At 38.1% G+C, this 24,754-nt stretch overlaps 1 protein-coding gene across 3 annotated transcripts in view; it reads right to left on the bottom strand.

The window, feature by feature from the left end:
• Nucleotides 1-1,185: 1,185 nt before the first annotated feature.
• BICD2 (BICD cargo adaptor 2) overlaps nucleotides 1,186-24,754 on the bottom strand; it is a 156,263-nt gene continuing 132,694 nt past the window's right edge. Inside the window, exons 6-8 of one of the 3 annotated variants that reach the window (XM_045024756.1) lie at nucleotides 23,553-23,704; nucleotides 6,236-6,446; nucleotides 1,186-3,012 (exon numbers count right to left, since the gene is read on the bottom strand). In XM_045024756.1, coding sequence (XP_044880691.1) covers nucleotides 3,007-3,012; nucleotides 6,236-6,446; nucleotides 23,553-23,704 — 369 coding nt within the window. In that variant the 3' untranslated portion in view covers nucleotides 1,186-3,006. Of the gene's footprint in view, nucleotides 6,447-23,552; nucleotides 23,705-24,754 lie in introns of all 3 variants that reach the window. The other 2 variants (XM_045024757.1, XM_045024755.1) reach the window with 2 other exon arrangements.

Genomic DNA, 24,754 nt, shown 5'->3' with positions numbered 1-24,754 from the left:
CATGTTCCCTAATTGATCAGCAACGTAACAACGAAACAAAGTTAACCGGGATGACTTTAAGTGAGGAGTTACTGTATATTATATATAATCTATTCCCTGGCATGGCAATCCTGCAGGGAAAACTCCAATTAAAGCTAAGGGAAGTTTTGAATGAATAAGCACTAAAGGATCAGGCCAAGAGCCTTGTCAGACATGAGTTCTCAGTATTTCGCAAGCAGACCAACACACTTTGTGAACGCTTGCTAAACAGAAATGGTCCATTGTCTTCCTTGAGTTACAATGTACATTAAGTTGATTAGCTTTTCTAATGGAATTGAATACTAGGTTACATAAACAACGAGTTGGGTTAGTTTAGGACAACCCCCATTTGGGGGGATGGTTGTATTATAAACCTTAAAAATCCCGTAAACCTGTATTTCATGTCCCTAGAGGCCAAGACCAACTCATAGTAACCTACATCCTGAAAAGACTGTGTGTTGTTTGGATTGATCAAAAGTCTTATCTAGTTACAGCTGACTTTGTACCTATATTTAAGCTGGTTTTACGTCAGCTGTATATACAACTTCCTTCTGAGTTCTGAAGGGTCCATCAGCAATTACTGGTAAACATATGAACGACAGTTAATAATAGGGGTTCCTTTTTCTATTCAAACTATACGCAAATATACATAATCATCTTTTAGGTTTCTCCCAGGTAAAACCTACGACAAAAATACAAATATTCATTCAAACTTGTACTAAGATTCTTAATGACCTAGGAATATTTCAGCTAATTAAATTGGCAGACATTGCAAAAACACAAAAACAAAAAAAACCTCACACACACACAGTAAAGAGATCTCCTTTTCTCTTTTATTGATACTGCCAATGCGACTACCTTTACACAGGCAGATTGCTTTCCTACATTACACACACTTTTTGTATTAATTTGGAAGTAACATTTTGCCCCCTATGCCTCCTAAAGTTATCAAATTAACACACAGTTATACCTTAAGAATCAGCTTTCCACAATTTTCTTTTAACCAATGACATTTACTTTTTCAGATCTGTGTAAAGGTTACTTGGCAAGAGTACATGCATATGACATTAAATGGAGACCAATCCACCACTAAAAGGTAATGCACATAAAACATAATACAGTACTTTGACATCATTTCAAATAAATACCCATGTACAAATGTAGTAATTTTTAAATGTAACAATATTTCTTATGAATCAATACTGTAACAGAAGATGAAAATATAAGAAGTCCCCCACATCTAGGAATAATAATGCTTCTTCCAGCAAACAGAAATCTTTTCTCCACTGACAATATTATTACAATTTGTACTTTTTTTTTTTTTGAGGGATGGAAGTCGTCCCCCCGCCGCCCTCCAAAGTACCAATTTAATGATTCACACTAGCCTCAACAAACAGCACCAAGGCAGGAAGGTACAGCTTGTTGATGCACTTTTCACTTTCTGTTTCCTGAAATTACAATGATTAGATACAACATGCAAGAGTAGGTATTAATGTCTTGTTTTTCACATTTCCAAACAATACTATGGTTAAACTGTATTCACCACCATACACAGCTAACAGAACATTAATGTTCCCAATACAGCCTCTGTACTGCAGCCACAAATGTGTTAATACATCTTGCTCATTTGTTCAATAAAAGTCCATTTGGTTCCCAAAGTGTATTCGGGTTCGTTTTTGTTTTTTTGTCCTATACCCCTGAATTTGCAAGGATCTGCATGATGAAGTATCATTGACTAACAGTATTTTTTACAATTTCTTGTGTATATATAATCTCTATCTTAAGACTACCCATTAAAAATGTGCGAAAGGGGAGTTCGCTTTGCACTTATTGCTCCACATCTTTACTAAGTTCCAAAACAACTGTTCATTTCTTCTTGTATAGACTAAGCTATTCTAGGATTCTCACTTAAATTATTAAAGGCACTACTGGCAATAATTAATGACAAAAAGGCGCTGAAATAGAACACCCTATTCACTGACAACTTTAGACTTTTTTTTCTTTCTAACTGTACCATAATTTGGCACAATAAAATGAAGAAGTAACACAACAATTCCAATTTGGAATTTAAACCATACAGTTGTATAAAATTCCGTTAATCAATAATACTTCACACCTTCCTAAAACCCAGAAATTCTGGAATTTATAGGTAACACTACTTATTTCATATTGTTCAAGTGCCTATTACTGGTTTAACTAGAGCAAAGTCAAGTTTTCTTCTTGTTACATTGAACTATTCCTAAGAATAATAATACAATATGAAAAAAACCCCAGAATTTGAATACCCTGGATTTCTTAATGAACATGGCAGTTAAAAATCAGTAATTTTAACACATAAAGCTTAAACATTTTATAATAATAAAAAAAGCTGCTGAAGCACAGCACATATATAGTTTAGCAGAGCTCCTGGTTTTTGTGTTGAAACTCTTTTTCTAAACACTGTCTAGAGCAAAATCAAAAATAGTCCAAATCTCTGCCACATGCTGATGTAGAAAATCAACAAGCACAAGCCCAAAATGGGGAGAGAGACTATGAGCACAGACCACTGCATCTTATATAAACTCTTCTACATAAGGAATTAAAAGAAGCTAAAGTAAAATATCAAAATATCAAAAGTGCACAGGTTTAACAATCAGATAAAAAATGAATATCTTGCAATGAAATAAGAAAAATTCCCCCATCTGAACATTTCTAGTAGATCATAAACTAATATGGTGATCATTACGTTCAAAGTAGGTTTCTTCAGCACTTGTAAGTTTTCGTCCTGCAGCAGCACTTATAGGTAAAGCTTGTTTGTTTTATAACTTGAGACACAAAAGTAAAATTGCAGGTAGTATATTGGAAAAAGTTGTTTTTTAAAAAAACCAACAATCTAGGATCAGGTCAGTGGTTTCCATTCTTTGTGCAACAGGCTACCACTGTTAACCATAATGAGGCAGGCTAAGAAATACTGTTGCACTGTTGGAAAGGCCTTCTCCAGGAACTACTCTAAAGCTGAAAAATGGAAAACAGAATAACATTAGAAAAATTGGTACTCATTCATCAGTTAAAGAACTGACTTAATACAGAGTGCACTGCAAGATCTCCATAGCAGGTTAGTCGGTTGAGAGGCATCTGTTAGTTTCCCAAGGTAGAGGCAGTAACTTTAGTTGGCATGTGCTTTCCAAGCTAATGAACAATGCTTTACATGAGTACTGCTCAGAAGCAACAGCTTTGCAGGAAGGTTTCTTACAAGTACTGAATAAAGCTATGCTTTTCCAGCAAAAGATACAGCAGTGAGTATGCGAAAGCCATTATCAATGGAGATTTAGGTTCTCCAAAGACATGCAGGTCAGTATATCATGCAGGCCAATGCAGAGAACAGTAATCATTCAAAAGAAGAGCCTGCTTGCAGAGGTAGGTGATGGCTTAATAAATTTTCCAAGCTAAATCCCAACCCATTGAAAGGGAAATGAAAGACTTAACATAGCATAGGTAAGTTTCAAGAGATTTGTTTCACAAAAGTACTAGCCCCCATAATCTTAAATATATTAATCTAAACATACACACAGCAGGAATAGGTCACTTTTATGTACCGTTGCTCATTTCTCTTTAGATCAGGTTTTAAAACATACACTTGACAAGCTTAAATAGTCCAGCTGTTTTTTATTTTAAGAGCCATAGAGATGAATAAAAATGGAAAGGATTACTAAGCTGGTTGCGATGTAGCAAAACTATCCATATTTTGTACTGACAACGTGAGCCAATATTGATAGTAATAGTCACCTTCTGATAACACTGAGATCTTCCCATAAAGTTTCAATTGACTTTAAAACTAATCAATGCATGTCATTTCTTAAATTTGCCTTTTCTATCATTACTATGTTGTGATAATACTACCACTAGAGACAGGGAAGCAATACAAATGGTATTAACAGCTTCCTACTAAACTGGAAACAAAATGATAGCTGCTTCTAATGGAGCAAAATGAGTTAGTAATCTAAATGCTTACTTTTACAAGGCATTCTTTATAATTACCCACAATGCAAAAATGAGAAGAATAAAGGCCTTTTGGAGGATTGTGCAGCAAAGAAGAGAAAAGCAGGATTGAAAATTGTTAAAAGGTATTTTGCTTTTAAAAATATCAAACCTGCTACATAGCAATATTAAAGCTCAAATTCAGGAGAATACAGTGTTTTCTAAAAATGAAGTAATAATTGATGCACAGAGGCCTGCTTTTAGGGCCACAATTACTGTCTTTTTAAACGTCTCACGTACACAGGTAACTGGGCAATATGCTAGTCTTGGAAAATCCACTCTTTAAAAAAAATAGATATTGGCAAATGTGATTCTGACACCAAATTTAAGGATGCCACATTCAAATATTTCTTTTAAAACTTGATTTTTCATAACTCTGATGTCAGATTTCTTCACAATTTACTTGTGTGGATTTTAGAAGCATTTTTAAAAATCTCTCAGAAACCAAAGACTATGTTTTCCCTCCATTGGAAAAGCAGGCTGCGCTTCTTATTACTTTATATTTATATTGTGATATCTCCTGACTACTTATAGGCAGAGCGGCGATACACAGGAAGCAAGCTGCTGACCACCCACAAGAAATGGTAGTGAAATGAGCAGTACTACACCAGGATCATTAGAATGGCTTTAGAAAACATCACTATCAGCAGACAACTGTGCAGTCTTGGATTACTTTTAGTTAATACTATAAGCATACAAAATTATTTGAAAAAGTACAAAATGAACAGGGCTTTACATTAAAATAAAGTTTGAGGCTAGGCACTTTAAAAACTTTTGTTTTTTTTTAAAAAAATGTGCCTTATTGTGCTCCACAAATTTTCCACAATTTTAAAAGCAACATTTTTCAATCTTGTATATTTATCACTGTATAGGCACCAATTATGAAGTACACTTTTTTATGTTATCAAACATATTGAAATTAAGTGGCTAAAAAGGCCCCTTAAAAGTCCAATAGCAGACAAAGTATTTTTTTTTAAGATTAATACATACGCTAACCTACTTCATTAATATTTATTAACAAGATGAACGGGTTAAATTTCCTGTGCCTATAATGTAGAGCCCTGTGAAAGGTGTGCTTGCATAAGGAATGCAATTTTTTTTTAATATTAAAAAAACCCACAAACAAACAGAGCTCTGAAACACTATCCCATTAAGATTAATACTGAGAGCTGAGAAAAACTGTATTGTGACTTAAAAATAGTAGAACACAGTCATATAAATTCTGTACAGATATGGTGTGGATATAGTAATATGTAAAAACACCTTTTTTTCCAAACTTGTTAAGCTGCAAAAAGCAACATGAGACCACAAACATCCTTTCCATACATGACACTTTTTCACAGCATAACTTTAATGTGAAACTGCATATCAGTTAGGATCCTAATATTTTTAATTTTCAATTTTATTCCAGATGGGGTAATATTGCATATTTTTAATAGACTATAAATGTGCAAGTTTCTTTAGGTTAACCCTCTGAAGTAGAGAAGAAAGCAGAGTTTAAGAATGTATCCTATATTTCTCCAACTTTTATAGCTTATAAAAGCCTTTTGGGACTTTGGTCAGTGGCGATATGGCAGAAAATTTCTGATGACTGCCACAGCGGGCAAATCTAGTTTTGGTACTGATTTTGAAATGTTCTGCATTTCCATGTTACACATCTAATTTCCAGTGTTGCATTTCACCACTTTTCAAACCAGATTAACAAGGAGATTTTAGGTTTGCTTTTTTCTGTGAAAGCTTTCTTTTTTATTATTATTTGAAGAATGCTGTAACCCTGGGGAAAGGATCACATTTGTGCTAATCAAACTACAGTTAGTAACACCAGATGTAGTATATCAGGTATAAACTTTTAACACTTAGCCATAAACAGCAAAACCATACATGTTAACCGTGGAAACAAAAAGTTCCTTTCCACTATTAACTTGTTAATAAGATCTCCATACGTATGAATTAGTTACAGTTAAGACCACCATAATACCATTTGTATTACATGGTTTAACAACATACTAGTACAAGTCAACTCACCGCAACATTAGATAGTGGGGATTTATGCTGACAATTACAGCATAAAAATTAGATGCATAATATGATTTCCTACATGCCTCTTCTAGTCACAATAGATCTTATACTTCTCACAAAACACCTGGTTGTTAAGGACAGACCCCTCAGATCTGTCTCCACAGGACCGGATATGACTTACACTCGGGTTACTGGTCTTGGCTTTGGAAGCAGATTTAGTGCGCACCCTTTTGGACTGCTCGTGGTCAAGCTCCAGATGCTCCAGGCGCTGGGTCAGTGCCAGTTTTTGCTGGATTGCCATACGAAGCAAGGAGTTCAGAGTCTTCTTCTCATCTTCAGCTGCTGCGAGCTGGCGCTGCATTTCATCCAGCTGTGTGACATATTCGTCACATCTGCAATGAAATATATCAAGAATCTTTAGCAACCCTATTTTCCACTACAAAGCAGGAATCCTTTGTGCTCAGCGGACCTGGCCACAGGCTGATAGGAAGGAGTTTTGTAATCTGTTGTGTGCATATTTATATAGAAACTTCAGCAAAACCACTGCACCACAATTATTTTCTTCTGTGGATCTCCAAATCCCACATTTAGTGCTCAACTTCTCCCACTTTATATATGAAAGTACTCATTATAGGCTTCCCTGACTACCCAAGTGTGGGACCTGGAAGCTCTGCGAGGGGACTCTGTCTGAAAATTGAGCACCCCGCACTTGACCTGGTAGCGATGAGTTACATCTGATGACTCATTCTTCACAGAAATGGGGCATTCTATTACAGAAAGTTAGGACTTTAGTTCTAAAGTGTAGGTTAGAACAAAAGGGTCCTATAACTTTTAATGAAATGACCATTGACTCACATGAATTCAGTTCCCTATTTTCCATAAGGCTGAAAGATGTTTCATAAATTCCCCTTGTCTGTATGTTCCAATGCAAATCCAAACTCATATTAAGCTCAGTCACTCTCCCTGTCCCAAAGAAAAGGCCTACAAGCTGCCTAATACTGTTGGACTAGATTTATTTATTTATTTATTTATTTAAAAAGAGGAACAGATGTAGATTCCAAAACTCCAGCTTTACCTCCCCTGTTTGCTGGTGTAAGAGACTAGATATTAGTGTTTTATTGCTATTTTGTTTTGAGCAAGTATGTCTTTTTATGCAAAAATCATTGTTTTCAATATAATGGTTTTGAAATGAATTTCTAAGAAAAGAAAAGATGGGCCCTTCCAGCGTTACATGGCATCTTGCAGGGCAAGCTCCACAAATGCCTGTGAGCTGTTTAATCTGTAATCACTTTCATTGAGCTTGGGAGCTATTAAAACTGCATCATGCACCATAAGCAATTCTAAGTGAAGTCCTTCACGTGTAGGTGTGTGGTTACTGTATGTAAATATAATGAGTGTGGCTGTAAAAATAAATATGTCTGTATACCAGCAGAAATTTCTCATGGCCGCATCTGTAAAACTGAGCATCTTCATAAAAATCAAAGTCAAACCTCCACCAGGGAGATCCTTCTTGTGAGATGTATTGTCAAGCTACTAGTAATATATAATCTAAAGCAGAGAGGGGGAAAAAAATCTGCATTCAAATGCAGATTCACAGATTGTGCCTTATAAAGGGCCCGATTATTTTCCCATTGACTTCAACAGCAGCAGAGGCCAGCCTGGCGTCTAACTGAGTTTGCAGGAGAAAAGTTTTTATTTTGAAATACACATTGAAGAAAGTATCCAATAGTAGCCCCTAAATAATCATGTCAAACTTCAGTGCACTCAGACTGCAGTGTAGGTTAGCGTACCAGGGACAACTGGAATCAGTGCCATAGATGGGAATCTACCTTTTTTCTCATGGAGGAGATGTATCGAGAGTGAAGACCTAAGATGGTAACAATACATGGAATTCTTGGAGAGTTTGGAGGTGACGGTGGGATTGAGACAACGCAGTGTGCTGACTACTCTTCTCTTCAGCCTAGTTATGGAGGTAATTAGTAAGAGAATCAAGCCAGCAGGGAGACAGAGAAAACTATGTATGCTGACGATCAGGCCCTTTAGGCTGATAGCAAAGAGAAATTAGCTAATATGGTATCAGAGTGGGCATCAGTGTTTGAAGACCATGGTTTGAAGGTAAACACAAAGAAAACTGAAGTTCTGCAAGTAGGGAAAGTGTAAGAAGGGTGGTTGATTGACATTTCAGGAGAGAAGCTACTGCAGAACTACTAACTGTGGAATGTAACCTATCATTTAAATGAGCTTCTATACCAAATGACTGGAGGATAGCTAATGTGATGCCAATTTTTAAAAAAGGCTCCAGTGGTGATCCTGGCAATTATAAGCTGGTAAGCCTAACTTCAGTACCAGGCAAATTGGTTGAAACTATAGTAAAAAAAAACAGAATTATCAGACACATATGTACACCATTTGTTAAGGGAAGAGTTAACATGGTTTTTGTAAAGGGAAATCGTTCCTCACCAATTTATTAGAATTCTTTGAGGGGGGTCAACAGACGTGGACAAGGGTGATCCAGTGAATATTGTGTACTTGGACTTTCAGAAAGCCTTTGACAAGGTCCCTCACCAAAGGCTCTTAAGCAAAATAAGCAGTCATGGAATGAGAAAGAAGGTCCTCTCATGGATCCGTAACTGGTTAGGTGGTCACAGTTTTCAGAATGGAGAGAGGTAAATAGTGGTGTCCCCCAAGGATCTGTACTGGGACCTGTGCTGTTCAACATATTCATAAATGATCTGGAAAAAGGGGTAAACAATGAGGTGGCAAAATTTGTAGACAATACAAAATTACTGAAGATTGCAGTGTGCTTTGGACTTAACTAAGTTACGAAACTGGGTGACTGAAGAACAAAATGGCAGATGAAATTCAAGGTTGATAAATGCAAAGTAATGCGCATTGGAAAACATAATCCCAACTATATATACACAAAATGATGGGGTCTAAATGAGCTGTTACCACTCAAGAAAGATCTTGGAGTCATTGTGGATACTTTTCTGAAAAACATCCGCTCAATGTGCAACGGCAGTCAAAAAAGCGAACAATGTTGGGAAGTATTAGGAAAGGGATAGATAATAAGACAGAAAATATCATAATGCCACTCTAGAAATCCATGGTAAGCCCACATCTTGAATAGTGCGTGTAGTTCTGGTCACCCCATCTCAACAAAGATATATTAGAATTGGAAAAGGTACAGAAAAGAGCAACAAAAATGAGTGAGAGTATGGAACACTGCCTGTATGAGGAGAAATTAAAAAGACTGGGACTTTTCAGCTTGGAAAAGAGATATCTCAGAGGGTATATGATAGAGGTATATAAAATTATATGATTGGTGTGGAAAAAATGAATATGGAAGTGTTATTTATTCCTTCCCATAACACAAGAACCAGGGGTCACACTCAATGAAATTAATAGGCAGCAGTTTTGAAACAAACAAAAGGAAGTATTTCTTCACATAATGCACAGTCAACCTGTGCAACTCATTGCCCGGGGATGCTGTGAAGGCCAAAAGTATAACTGAGTTGAAAAAGGAACTAGATAAGTTCATGGAGGATAGGTCCATCAATTGCTATTAGCTAAGATGGTCAGGAATGCAACCCTATGGGTGTCCCCAGCCTCCTGATTGCCAGAAGCTGGGAGTGAACGATAGATGATGGATCACTCGATTACCTATTCTGTTCATTCTGCCAGAAGCACCCGGCATTGGTCGCTGTTGGAAGACAGGTTACTGGGCTATATGGACCATTGGTCTGACCCAGTATGGCTGTTCTTAAGCTGATTCGGAAAAAGAATGTGTGTACTTAGGAAGTACACTTAGCGCTACTGGAGAGACATCCAGAGAATTGAAAAGAAGAACCCAGTGTGCTGGGACAGCAGTGAAAAAGGTGGCAGGAGTGCTGTGGGACCTGTAATTAAGTAACAAATTGAAAGGAAAAGTGCATGCTGCATGCGTTTGTCCCTGCTTGCTCTATGGTTTGGAAAAGATGAGTCTTACAGAGATGGAAGAAAAGAAGATACAGATAATAGAAAATAATATACTGAGATGAATGGCAGGTAAGTGGAGGGTTGACAGAGTGCACCTGGAATTCATTAGGGGGAAGATAAACTTGGGACTCTCAGTGATAGATAGGCTGGAGAGAGTATGCTTGAGGTGGTCTGGACTTGTGAAAAGAATGGGAGAAAAACGAAAGCATGGGAGGGGAAGAGGAGTGCAAGAAAGGCTGTGGAAGACTGAGGAAAAACCCAGGAAAGATGGAAAGACCCTGTCAAAAGAAGCTTGAAGAGAAAAGCACTACAGCTGCAAGACTTAAAAATCCATGCCACGGACAGGAAGGAGTGGTGAAGAACTGTGGGTACCTCAGACCCCATGTAAATAGTAAGAGGAGTTTAGTATAACAGATATATTTCCAAGGCAAAATTGGAAAAAACGCTCCAAAGCTAAAGGAAACCAGACTTTACACTTCCCAAACTATGGGTCAAGTCATCCCCTCTGATCTGTCACTGGTATTGAGGAAGGAAGGGAGCAACAGGAAACAAGTTTAAGTGTCCCTAAATGTGCTGGATGGAGAAGAAATGAACCTTTAGGACCATCATTTCCCTTCTCCTTCCAGTAAGCTTCCCTGCAGAACTTCCCCACCTATGGAATGAGGACAGAGGTGTGGGTTTGGCTGGGGATAGCTGCCCTATGCTGCATGTCTCAGAAATCCTGCAGAGAGCTGTTCACAGGAATGAATCATTTGGACCCTATCAGCACTAACTACTGCACCATCCCCTCTATGCTGGCAGATGGAGATGGATTTTGTTGCCAAAAGGTGAGGGGGGAGGCTGAAAGCACAAGGAATACCCCAAAAGGATTAAAGATCTTAGGATGACCAGAGATCTGTGGGATTTTCCTACAGTCTTGGGACATCCATGGTGTCTGGAAGAGGGAGCACACACCAGTTTGACACCATGAGGAGGCAAATCTACCACCTCCTTCCCCAAACCAGACTCTTTGGAAACTGGGCTACCGTAAGCCAATGGAGTTTTCATAGTATCTTATGACCTCTTGTTTTTGTTCCCCATGCAGTAGAATGTGATCTGGCCCTAAAACATGACGATTCATTAGGCCAAATTCGGTCCCAGTTTACACCGCTTGCGTTCCTAGTGCAGGACTGCTGGAAGCCGATGCTGCACAGAGCAGCTATCCCCAGCCACACCCACCCCACAGTCCTCACTGAGGTAACAGGATCAACACAGAGTGAACATTAGAGCAGAATTTCTCTGCTTTTCCAACTATTTTCAGATTGAAAAGAAATTGATAGTTTGGTTCTATCTGAACTGCACACTTCAGCCCCCAACCTCACTACAGTGAGGCTGATTTATAACTGCTGCAGCCATTCATTTGATTTCCATTGCAAAAATTGTATTAAAAGACTTTGAGGCGGTGAGGGGGGCGGATTTCACTTTTAGTCCCCCTGAAAGTGAGAGGCTGGCTAGGAACAAGAATACGGCAGCAAAACAGAATATAGCTTCCCACACAGCTTTGCTAATGTACCTTAATAGCAGGAACATTGCAAGCTGAGGATTATCTAGGCGTCTCCTGATCAAAGACTATCAGTTGTGCCAAGCTGGGTGGTAGTTTGGTAACATGGACAAATGCCTGTAGGAGACTAGAATAAGGCCAGTAAACTCAGTGCATGTGTGATCTAAGCTGTAATTAAATCTAAGATTTCACCTGTGAAAAGCTACTGCACTAAAAGCATTGCACCATCAAGCTTTTTGCTAATGCAAGCTTAAACATCAAATGAAAGCCATTATAAACCAGACAATGGAAAATGATTTACCATTTTTTAAAATATGATGAGATTTCCCCCCCCCCCCCATCTTGTTCTCACACTATTTCATTAATATAGGTGGTGGTTTCTTGCTAGCAGCAGCAGAAATGTAGTTGGGATTCTTACTGTCCTGAATGACTGATCTCATGTGTGGGTTAGAATGTCTTGGAGTTTTACTAACATATGAGACATTTTATGGCTCTCTTTTCTGAATCCATTCTCCTGAATGGTTCTTTAGGCTAAATTATTCTGTAAGTGAAATAAATCAGTATCTTAACCGGTTCTGTGCCTGATACTATTCAGGATTCCTTTGTAGAACCAGAAAAGTGATACTTTGCATATAAAAATAGTGGTCCATTTAAACAGGTTGAAAAAGATCCAGGTTTTACTAGAAGTGGATGCAGACTTTACACAACCGGGGTGCTGGGACCACTGACCTGCTTTCCTCCCCTAGGCTGTTTATTATTGGCATTTTAATTTTCTTCAACAGAGTGTTAGTCCTTTCCTAAGTATACTTAGAAACCATGGTCTCCAGTGCTGTCTTATATCAATGCAGTATAACAATTCACACTAACATTATGACTTTGTTTTTACATAAACTGATATCGATTTGTAGCTTTGCAGGTGTAAGAACAAAATATCTTCCCTCTTTATAAATTCACATTTTGTGCAAAGCAACATTTCAGAGTATGTATTCAATGTAGCATCATTAGATGGGTGGAACTGAAGTTTCCTTTGTTCCAAACACACTTTTGAAACTAAAATAATTGAGCTTTTATGCTTACAAAGGAAAATAAAATTAGCATAATTCAAGTCTGCTGTGCACATACTGTTTTTTATATTATAAAAATAACAGTATGTGCACAGACTTGAATTATGCTACTCATATATATATTATGAATATTATGATGCAGACCTTGAATATAAGGCTTTGATGTTGCTTACTTTATCACTGATTAACCAGGAAAACAAGAATTTAAGGAAACCATCAACTGGTAAAATTTTAAATAAGCAACACTGTAAAAAAAACCCTCAAACTCAGATGATACAGAGAGAGGAAAATCCCTGAAGGACTCCATAAAACTAAAAGTTAAAAACATTTAAAATGTCCATGTCTAAAGCTAAATTATTCTTTAAAAACAAAAATCAAAAGCATGCTGAATATCAATGTCTCGAGGGTTAAAGACCTCATTTTCCAAAGCAGTTTAACATTAGCATTACTTACTGCACGTGCCAATCTCTCCTTATTTCTGCATACATTTTTGATCATCTTGAATTTCAGTGTGTTCAGAATGGTTAATTAATCCTGATATATTTTTAACTATGTGTTTTGCCATATTCTTCTACTGTGCTAAGATCTGTATTTGCAAATGCAACCCATGTAGCTATTGGCACCTGCACTTAATTACACTCATTTACCTTTTCCCATTTTTCAGTTGTGATCAGTACAATGCCAATTTATAAGACAGCAGTAAAGCAGAACAAGCAGAAAGAGCTAACTGAAGAAGCCCCTTTGGGAACAATGTCAGCTACTTTAGCCTCTACCACATTAGATTAAACTGTCACCTGCATTAGAAATTAAGAGCAGAGCGGATTAAAGTCTCCCAATTTTTCCTCTTTATTAAAAGATGGAAAATATATCAAAGCAATGGCTAAAAGACATTTAAATGAACATGGACCCTAACAGAGACTAAGAGCAGCATGGCTATAAGAGGTACTAGCTTCTACCTGCCATATTAAGCTCTGTCTTTACATCTGAAATAAGTTTGATGAGAAAATTCCTAACAATCCACCATCAGCAGCAGGAATGAAGAGGCCCTTACCTGCAGAGGAAACAGTGTGCTCCTACTGCTAGAGGAGTGGGCATGTGGAGGAAGAGAGGGGTCAGGGAAAAGAAGGTGAATCTGTCATTATGTAACTCCGTTACCCTTCCATCCAAGACTACAGCAGAAAACGCACAGTAGTTCTGCTGCTGCTTTGTAGGTTAGAGGGCAGAAGTAAAGATTCTTCCTTTTTCCCCTACCTCCAAAACGATCCCTAATTTGGGCTGGGTACTGAAGGCAAGATTTAGAGCCAAGCTAAACACCATTTGAATTTATTTAATTAGAATGCCAATTTTTAAATGGCTGACGTTTTGCATCAGTTCACCATGCAATGTAGAGAGAAAAACAAAAGTTACAGTGGTTCATTTTAGACGGCCAACCTCTAATTTTCTTTCATGTAAGGCCAAATTTTGTGATTCTTTCTCAAGCCAAACTCCCACTGGACTTCATGGAATTTTGCTTGACTAAAGGCTATAGAAGTTAGCCGTCATTTACTAAGGTCTCAATTCTGGAAGGTGTTGAACTCCCAACTCATTTAGATTAACACACACACACACACGTATCCGTATGCCCTCGGCTGCCTTGACACAAAAGTGCATAGCAAGGAAAACAAACAGAAAAGAAAAGAGAAAAACAACCTAACTGAAATGCAGTTATCCCAAGACCCCCCAATCCTGAGTGGTGTCACTATGGCTTTGCACATGAGTTCTTGTGGATCCAACTGCAGGATCAAGGTCCTAGTCCTAATCCAGTGTCTAAAACATTTGATGAAGTCGCTTCATAATCTTGACCTTTCTGCCTTTGTGGGATCACGCATCTGTAGCACACATGCTTAGCAGATCCTAAAGGTCAGGCTTGACAAAGCTCTGGCTGGGATGATTTCATTGGGAATTGGTCCTGCTTTGAGCAGGGGGTTGGACTAGATGACCTCCTGAGGTCCCTTCCAACCCTGATATTCTATGATTCTATGATTCTAAACTAAGGCATTCTTTCAAATGTATTAAAAAAAAATACATGAATCCAAAAAACAGGTAAAAAAGAAAAGAACCCAGATTTATACATTTTGAGATAAGAGATCAAACCAATTCAAATATCTATTGGAAATCTTGACTCTGACTTTTCTTATTTTTTACCTAATCTCCTGGCTATCTTACATTGAAAACTCACTTGAACTGCACATTTAAAGAAAGTTAATTATGGGATTGGTGCCATTTGGCTAAGAATCAAGTACAGATTATAACCAATATATAGTTTCCTAGATCACTTATCTCAGCCATATGGAATAAATACTTTTGCAAATTATTTGTAATAACTGTTTAGAAAATAAATTATATGGAGAATCTCTTCTGCAGCTTGATATTTCCCAGGAGAAATATCTCCATAATACAAAGGCCAAGGTCAGAGCCACACAGCTGGACCCTTCAGTCCTTCCGCACTTCCAAGGAATGCAATAGGACTCTGCCACAAGGGTCTGCCTACTTCCATCCTATTGAAGGGTCATGACCAAACTTGAAAAAAAAAAATTTGAATTTACCATTAAATGAAATCCACAGGAAACTCCATTTCTGTATCAGGGGTGAAATTAACCCTGGTGAACCATTTAATTTCCATCTAGGCTACGTATACAGAACAGAGGGCCTCTGCAGCTGCTCTCCGCCACTAGCTACTATTAGTTACTGAGTGACACTTGAGGTTTTGATGTTAACCAATGAAGGCCCTGCCTATTTGAGAAGCTGCCATTTTGATTAGCTCTCCATTAAGTTCAAAATGGTCAGATTATCGTGTGGTAATGAGGACCATGAAAGTACCCATAGACTAGAGCAAATACAAACTCTTATCCCATGCTCTTTTCCAAAAGCTTGGAGCTGTTTTGAACTTAATGGGGAGTAAATTCTAAAGCCTCTTTCATGGAGAGCACCCGGCCAACAGCTAATCAAAGTGGCAGCTTCTCAAATAGGCAGGGCCTTCATTGGTTAAAATCAAAACCTGCCAAGTATTTACAACACTCCTGTGAGGTGAGGAAGTCTCATTACTCAAGTTTTGCAGATGTGGAACTGGGGCACACAGCAATTATGAGACTTTGCCAGAATCACACAGGAAAGCTGAGGCAGAATGGGGATCTGAACCCAGATCTCCGTGGTCCCAGTCATGAACCTATTTATAAAGCTATCCTCAAGGGGATACGAGAACATTATTGATTTTCAAGCTCTGGTCATATTCTGGTTTGAGGGAAGCTGTTGGCCATTTTCATTGTATTTTTCAATCTTATGTCAGCAGTGCCTAGGATAGGTGCATAGGTGCATTGTTGGTATAAATATAAATACATAAATCAGTACAAGAAGCCACTAGTGTCATTTTACACCATTTCTATCAAATACATTTTGAATTCTTATTTTTTCTGCCACTGTGTCTTGTTACTTGCATCTAGGACATTGGCAGTGCACAGTACTGGACCTGGAAAAGGTGTCACACACAGGATCATTCACTGTCCCTGAGCTATACCATACCACTGGCTGTAGAAATTGGAGAGAAATGCCTGTTAGTCAGGCCTTATGAGACTCCACTCTAGCCTTGTTTTCAAGATCACAGTTCTCCACCTGGCTTCTCTGAACCAAGCATTTATCCAATGTAGAAATATTCTATAACTTGTTCCAAAACCGTCCCAGTCCAATACGAAGCCCATTTAGTTATGCATTTCTCTTACATGTAAGTTTCACTGTGCTCTGGTTCAGTTTACAGCTTCCATTGTTAAGCTCTTCTTTAGTGTTTTGTAGGCCCTATGATGTCTGAACAAGAGGACAGGCTCCAAATTAGCTTTGGTATTTTAACCACTCTGCCAGTGTTTAGATTTGTTTCCTTCATTTCATTTTCACACTGTCAGTTAGATGCCTTCTCTGTGATGGTGAACAGTAATTATTCATTAATTGCTGTTTGGGTGGTAGAAGTCACAGCCTGGTTCTGTTATTCTGATAGCCTTCTTGGACGAGTCTCCTCCAACTCTAATACTAGTCTCAGACTATGCACTATCTTCGCCTTACTGGCATTTTCTAATACGTCATCTTCCCTCCTGCTGACTAGCTGCAGAGTTTGTCTTCCCCCTTCCCCTCCTATTGCTGAAGTACTGGAGTGTCAGGATGCTTGTTAATTACATGTAGGTGCACTTGTACACTGCTTGTCAAAGTCATCTACTCTCTGCTGGATGCCATTTCTTAATTACTGTTCCATCTTTATTCTGGAGGGAAAACATCTATTCTCATCTCATTCTCACTTGTTCTTAGCTTCTGGGAAGATGGTTTCCCTCTAGAGATTCACTGTAAGGTTTTGTTTGCTGATGTTCTATATAACCATTTTCCTCAGGCTCTTGCTCAGCTCAGTAGATTCAGCAACCTTCGCTCTGAAGCAGGGAATTTGCAATTTGCTGTGGCAAGTTCTTTTTTTCTGCTAATGTTCATTTTGTCCTCCTTGCAGAACTGAAGTACTTTTCTTCTGTTAGAAGAAGAGGCAGAATATTTCTGCAGAATGGTCTGAACGGATTTATTTGATCTGAGGTTTCAGGTTCTTACATAAAACACACGAACACCACGTTTGAAAATGTTTTGTCTTTGGAATGGATAAGTGTCTCATTTTGCTTTTATGTCTCCAGTTGAATTTGCACCCTTTTAGAGGAATATTTGCTCCTCATCCTGAAATTATATCTTGCTTATTATTTCCTTAGCTGCTTTGATCTTCGCATGCATTATTTCCTGACACAGTAAGTCTAACTGCTATGGTCTTTTTGCTGAATCTTGGCATTTTGTTCTTATTCGTGTATTCTTAGTGCTGTAGTGTGACCAAGTGTCAGAGTCAGGTCCTTGTGGGGGCAGTGCAGACTGTTCTATTGACTCACACTGGCTCACAGACCAGGTTGGTCTCTCTGGCCCAGATTTTCAAAGGTTTTGGGGCATTGCTGCCCTCACTCAGTGCCGCAAATCCTACATGATTTAGGAGCCTAAATCTCACTTTCAAAAGAGATTTAGGAGTCTAAATTCCATCAATGGGATTGAAGCACTTAAATCCCTTTTGATTAGGCTCCTAAATGAGTTAGGTTTTGCAACGCTGAGCGAGGGCAGCAATGCCCAAGTGCCTTTGAAAATCTGGGCCCTTTGCTCTAACTCATGGATATAAATAGAGGGTTAGCAAAGAGATATAGGCAGTGCAGCACAGAAAATTCCTGAGACTAGCCCACCTGAAAAGGAGCAGAGTCTGAGTGTTTGTAGGTAGGGACCTAGCCAATTCTGTGTTCAGTTACAAATAAAGGAAAATCATGGTAAGATCGGAATTTTGTGCAAACTAAAGAAACAAATCTCTCCCCTGAAGGGCTTGCAATCTAGGTTACTCACAAGGCAGCCAATTATGTCCTGGGAATGATAAGGGTCACACTAAAAGATCATTATGTACACATCCTGGGTTCAGCGGGTTTTTTAGAAGGGTGCAGGTGTGTTCCCTAATAAGGTAAAGTGTTATTTTTAGGACCTGGGAAGCTAAGTCAGACAAGAGGAAGGAGTAAAACAGTGGAATCAGTATTAGCCAGTCTTCAAATTGAAACCAAAGTATCTTCCTCCTTTCTTTCAGCTTTTCTATGCTAGTGCTTAATTAATACCTTCTTGATCAGGGTTTGGGTTTTTCCTGAATAACTGAAGCCTCTCCCCGAAACCTGCAGTAATGCCCTATAATTAGACCGCCATAGTACAATAGCTTCTTAAATAATGACTTGTGGGCCAGTTATTGTCTGTCCTTCACCAAGTCAACTTCTTATTACCACACTCTTTCATTCTAGCATGTGTTCTTGATCTTTAGCCTCAGATGCTGTAAATCCCTGCACCTCTGCTGAATCACCATTCCCATGTATTAGGGACTGCTGGAAAATTACAATCACGATGTTTTGATTTATTCATAGTTGGGTGCAGATGGCTCAAAGCAACTGCCAGGAAGGCTGCAGTCTTCTTCCTCCGTGTTTCCTTACTGAATTAATAAAAAAATACTAACTTCTGTTTAAATTCCAAGATTGGTATATTTCTTATCTATTCTACTATTGTGTTTTGTTCCATAATGAGCCTTAGGAAATGTAGCCCTTTGTAACTTTTTCTGTAAATGACTGTCAGTCTAGAAACATATTTTGACCTGCTCTACCTTTACATTTTAGCCATGTTAATTTCAATCTCACCAGAATTTTACAGGAAAACTGTCTCAGAGAAAAAAAATCTTATTTTCAAGCTTCTCAACAAATAAATTACAAAATCACAGTTTAAATAACCTCATTTGATAAAAAGAATCAACTACTGTACGTGCTTTTAAATATCTGGCTCAAATTTGATGACTTTTAAAACTTTATCTACTTGGAAGCTTAAATTTGATAAGATTCCTGTATAAAAATTCCTTCCAGAATAGTTAATCCTCTACATTCATTATTGAGGTTTCCTTATTTGGTGCTGCTAATATAGCCCCTTAACCACAGGAACCTCATTAACAGCTTTATAGCTCTTTGGAAGTAGGCTCTTGATTCAAATATTTTTCTGGAAATGTATGAAACAAGATCTCGTTTCACTTGAATTCTCTCTACATCTGTGCTATTTTACCAGCTTCTTTGTGAATAAAATAAACAAACAGCTAAACAATGTGTGTACACTACAGTTCCTGTTTTTGATAAATTCATCACAGAGATCATAGAATCATAGAATCTCAGGGTTGGAAGGGACCTCAGGAGGTCATCTAGTCCAACCCCCTGCTCAAAGCAGGACCAATTCCCAATGAAATCATCCCAGCCAGGGCTTTGTCAAGCCTGACCTTAAAAACCTCTAAGGAAGGAGATTCCACCACCTCCCTAGGTAACCCATTCCAGTACTTCACCACTCTCTGAGTGAAAAAGTTTTTCCTAATATCCAACCTAAATCTCCCCCACTGCAACTTGAGATCATTACTCCTTGTTCTGTCATCAGGTACCACTGAGAACAGTCTAGATCCATCCTCTTTGGAACCCCCCTTTCAGGTAGTTGAAAGCAGCTATCAAATCCCCCCCTCATTAGATGCACATTAAAACACTGAATTTACTTTAAAACAATTATTATTGATCAAGTTAGCTACCAATTTGCAACATGTTAAGTAGTAACTACTAGGTAGATTTTTAATAAATAAGAGTGGTTTGTGGGGCATTTAGTTTTTCTTTTCAATTTGAAATGATTTACTTGTTTTAAAAAAAATAAACAATTTATATCAAGCTGTGCAACTATACTTCCATGTTATGAGTCTATTTTAAGAATAAACCATTTCTCTTAGATTGAATCTCTTCACAGCACACAGATTTTCTTGATTTGCTTGTTTAGAATTCTAGGTGCAGATGTTCCTAAGATATACACCAGATTCCAAAATGTTAACTTGGGCAGTGGTTTATGAAGAATTTTTCAAAGAGTCATGATTTTGAAATATACACTTTCAACAGCTGCTTCAGATGACAGCTAAACTATAAGAGTGGATGGTACCAATAAAAGGTCCAAAAAAAGAAAAGCGCCACTTCATATTTGTAATAAAACTAGAGACAGTGTCTAGTTAACATTTACCGCAGTCAGGAAAATAAACAGATGTTCAAGTCTTTGTTGCATGGCAACATTTAGAACCATCCACGCTTCCTATTAGCAACTGTAAACCTGAAAGAAAACTCAGTTTACTTTTCTCTCAGCATTTTAAATGGAAAACCTATTGCATCTTTCTTCTAATGGGGAAAGTTTGCTAATTAACAACAAAATATTTGACTGTTATGAATTGATTCATGAATAAATACTAGAGTCCTAATTAAGTGGAAAAATTCCACTTTCAGATCAATATGGCAGATTTTGACTATTCCTCAATATTCTGATCCCCATTTGCATGCATGGTAATTGCATGCACATTTTTGTGCACACAATTATTAAAACTTGGGCCTTAAATAGATTTTCTGCTTGCACTTCTATGTTCTATTACTCAACTATTTTAAGATCGCTTGATAATGAGTGTATGTCTATCTATTTACTTACTTAGGTGAGGGGAGATATTCCAGCATTTATGAGTCTACTACTCTAAAATTAAGCTACTGAGGGTATATCTAATGGAAGAAGCAATTTTTCAAACTCTGATTTGCATTGCTTCTCCCGTCCACATCTCAAGTCCTGTTGCGTTTTCATTATTTATTGAAAATAGTTGATAGTACTGTCAAATTAGTAAGATTAACCTACTTTAAAGGAAATTAGACCCCATTTTCATGCCCAGATCATTAACACCTATTTATTATTTCAGCTTCCCTCATATACTACAAAATGGCCAGTTCCCTGTGGATAAGACAGATCCATGCTTATCTCAGTCGCTGTAGCATCCAAAATAGGAATATAGGCTACTACTAGAAGCCAACATACTGGATGAGATGAATCTTTGAACGTGGACAGCTATCCCAGTGATTAAACTCCGCACAAAGATACGTTTCTCATTCTCCTCCCCTCCCCTGTCCAGTATCTAAGTCTTCATAGTGTGTGAGAATTTAGGAGTTATGGAAGTGAGGGACATATTTGGGGGAAGAGAGGAATTCTGCAAGCTCCATGCAAGTCTGCCACTTAGTCTCAGTTTAGATATAAAATAATCCTGGGTAACTGTACAATTCTCTGAATTTCTCAGATGGGTGGATTATTGCGCTCATATATGGGTGACTTAAGATACAGTATGAATTCAGGTGTTCAAAGGTGAAAAGCTAGTGCACTGAATCACTATCCATGTAGTCCTCTGCTTTCTATGGGTCACTGTGTGCTCTTACGGACATCTCATTGCTCTTTCATCACAATGAAAGATCTCAGAAATGTTAGCTACTCATTTGTGCAAGCAGGTCTATAGTGCGTTAAGCAAACAAAGTAATTCCTGAGTTCTTTATTCATGCAAAATTCCCACTGACTTCACTGGGCATAAGGCTGCAGGCTCAAGCCCCTTGTCTATACCTTCCAGCAGAGCTTTCTCTCTGCCCCCCGCTCGCATGTACATAAGCACCTTCTCACCTGTAAAAGACCACGGTTGAGTTTTCAATGGCAATAAGCTGGGAAGAAGGAAAACAGAAAAGAAAACTCCCCTTGCAGCATCTCACTCTATGACTTGGAGGGAAAAAAAAATTTCCTTTAGGGCAACCAAAAGAGGATTTTCAAAAGTGGGAGAGGGAAATTAAAGTAAAAAGGAATAGGCTGATTGTTTTCCCTTCCCACCCCTCCACTTCCTGCTTCCAGCCATTTTCTCACTGATCTAAAACTAGCCATGGGAAGATTTGGCTGTATTAGTTCCAGGCCTGTGTAAGTGTAATGACAACACATCCCTGTCGGCAGCGGGCAGGATCGAACCTGGGGCCTCTGGAACTTAGTGCATGAACTTCTACCGCATGAGCTAAAAGCCAACTGGGCTGTTAGCTAAGGCTGTAGAGTAGACTCATTTTTTCTCACTCCCTCTTAGTGATCTCTAAGTGCTTCTAGACGGGACAGAACACCACACCAGGGGTGTGTGGGTTACATAAGGATAAACAAGGGAAGGAGAATACGAAAAAAAAGAAGTCTGTATTGGGCATTACATTGTCAATTACTCATCCTTAAAGCTTCTCCATATCCGGTTTCTTTTTCTAAGCCAAGCCCAAATGCGAGGATATTGCAGGGAAATGAGTATTGCTGTCTATCCAACACTGCACTTTGCCTGAACTCTATCATCACTCTTAAGTGATGTACCTCTGAGAGTGCCACTCTAGAGCTATCTTCTCAAGGGCATTGAAGATGAAGCCTCAGAGTCCTCACAAACATTCCCATTATTCCTCACCGTGGTACTTTCTGACATGGCACAGAAAATCCTTTCAGCATAAAAATTGCTCACAGCAGACAAGAAAAAGGTATAAGCAGTACCCTAGCGAAAAGATGCACAAAAAGACCTGTCCTCCCCTGTGGTTATCTTAAATAAATAGAACAAGACATCCAAACTATCGAGTTATATTAAAAGGTCTTTATGACATCTGCCCTGCCCATCTTGCATTGTTTAGATAGCCCTGCATGGCCTTCTGTTATTCCAAGAGGTTTGTGGGGGGGTTTTAAAACTCTACCAACCTGGAACCACCTGCTTTAGATAAAGCTTTTTTCAGGCTAGTTTCCCCCAACCCTCGGTTTTGTAGGATTGAGAGAGGAAGTCAGTGACAGGCAGCTCCAAGTAACATGCAGATCAGCAATGGAATGCTCACACCTTTTACAGCATGTTCTCCAGGAACACCACAAAGTACAGCTATGCAGGGCAGAACCAAATTCCACACTGAAGTAATGATGCGACCCCGATAAGGTTAACTTTGTAAAGGGCATGAGAGACAGGTGTCTTTAGTTTATTAATATATAGACATCTATTCTTCAGTGCTTGCCAGCACCTCCCATATTACTTTCTGTACCGGCAGGATTCAATTATAGCTATATATCTTCATTATGTAATGTTCATTTTATGTTCTTAAACATAATTCCCTCTCAATCTGAGTTTAAGTCACTGATGCTAGTTACTCCCTCCCCTGATTTTCACATTATAAACACTCCCACTCCAGAGTCAATATAATTTGTTACAGCAGCATGCTATAGCCCTGTCATTCTCCTAAGAATAGGAAAATATAATTGCAAGTCACTTTAATTAAACATTTCAAACAGCAGAAATGTGAAGGAAAAAAGGCATCCCTCTTTTGTTTTTCCTCTCAAATATGATGGCATCCTTGCATGGTTAATACTGCTGCTCGCAACTAACACATTCTATTTATTCCACATACAAACAAGCAGTGTTTGGGGGTTTCAAAGAGAGTTCATGTATTCTTTACCTTGTTGCAAACATTGCTCTCAGAGAAGAGAAGGTAGCAGCATCTTCTTTTAAAGCCTTCAGCTCGTTACGTAGCTTCATCATTGTCTCCGTAACCATAGCTTTCTCATTTTCATACTTGCTTTTTAAGTTGGCAAGGGCTACCTCTGCAGTCTATTGTTTACCAAGAAGAACAAAAATGTAACAGTTAGCTAACCACTTTATGAAGAGTTTCGTTATGAGGTTTTTAATCTCCATTCATACAATGGAGCATTTACTTAGTACTGAAATGTTAAACTTCTAGTCAATTTTTCCTGGACAGATTAAACGAATTGCACATTAGGATATGGGAGACAGAGCACGAAAAGAAGTTTGTTTCCAACCATGAAGCACCATCCCAAGGTGGTCAGCCTGAGGATATTTAGCTAGTTGTATATATATTCCCAACACTACTTTGTTGAGTCAAATGCTACTGTAAGTCATATCAATGCCAACAAAGACACAAAAAGCTAAACAGTATAAATTGAGGACTTAATCTCAATTTGCAAGTTATTGCGGCTATAACTACATATAGCTTCTAAACTGCCCCAATTTTCAGAATGGATTACATTTCTCAAACAGTAATATTACAAACAAGATGAGTACAAGTCTATTTCTGAAATAATGTACTATGTAATTATTATTTATCTTAACATCTATGCTTTGAGGTAAATTTGAACTTACATCACCTTAATTTTAGATTAAATTAATGAAGGATTTGTCATTTTAAGCCCTAAAAACAGCTGATCACAATTGTTCTAATCCACCTGTGCTACTATGGTTATCAAAATGACATAATCCAGTCGCCAAAATTTAAAAATCTCTATTTCTACTTGTTTTTCTTCCCTTATTCTGCTTTTTTTTTTTTAAGTTCTTATACCATTCTCATCACCAAGCAGTGTTTGAATTGTGTGTGCGTGTGTATAAAACCTTAGAAAGGACATACTTTTTACAATCCCTTTAAAAGACCAACAAATATAATTCTTTCAATAGGAAAATAATGTTTACCTTTTATTTTCACCGAATTCAATGATTATTGATCCATTACACTACATATAACCTAATATGTTTTAGGCTGTCACTATTGAAGCTTTCCCAGAATGCTTTGTCAGTGTACTTACTCCTGATCTTCAACAGCCCACTATTCCAGTTCAGAGAAGATGCCAATAGCGTTACATTATGTAG

Source organism: Mauremys mutica, chromosome 7 (assembly GCF_020497125.1).
Source record: "Mauremys mutica isolate MM-2020 ecotype Southern chromosome 7, ASM2049712v1, whole genome shotgun sequence".
Taxonomy (NCBI): domain Eukaryota; kingdom Metazoa; phylum Chordata; order Testudines; family Geoemydidae; genus Mauremys; species Mauremys mutica.
The sequence above is the reverse complement of the archived record's forward strand: the minus strand, read 5'-3'. Positions and strand labels throughout refer to the sequence as shown.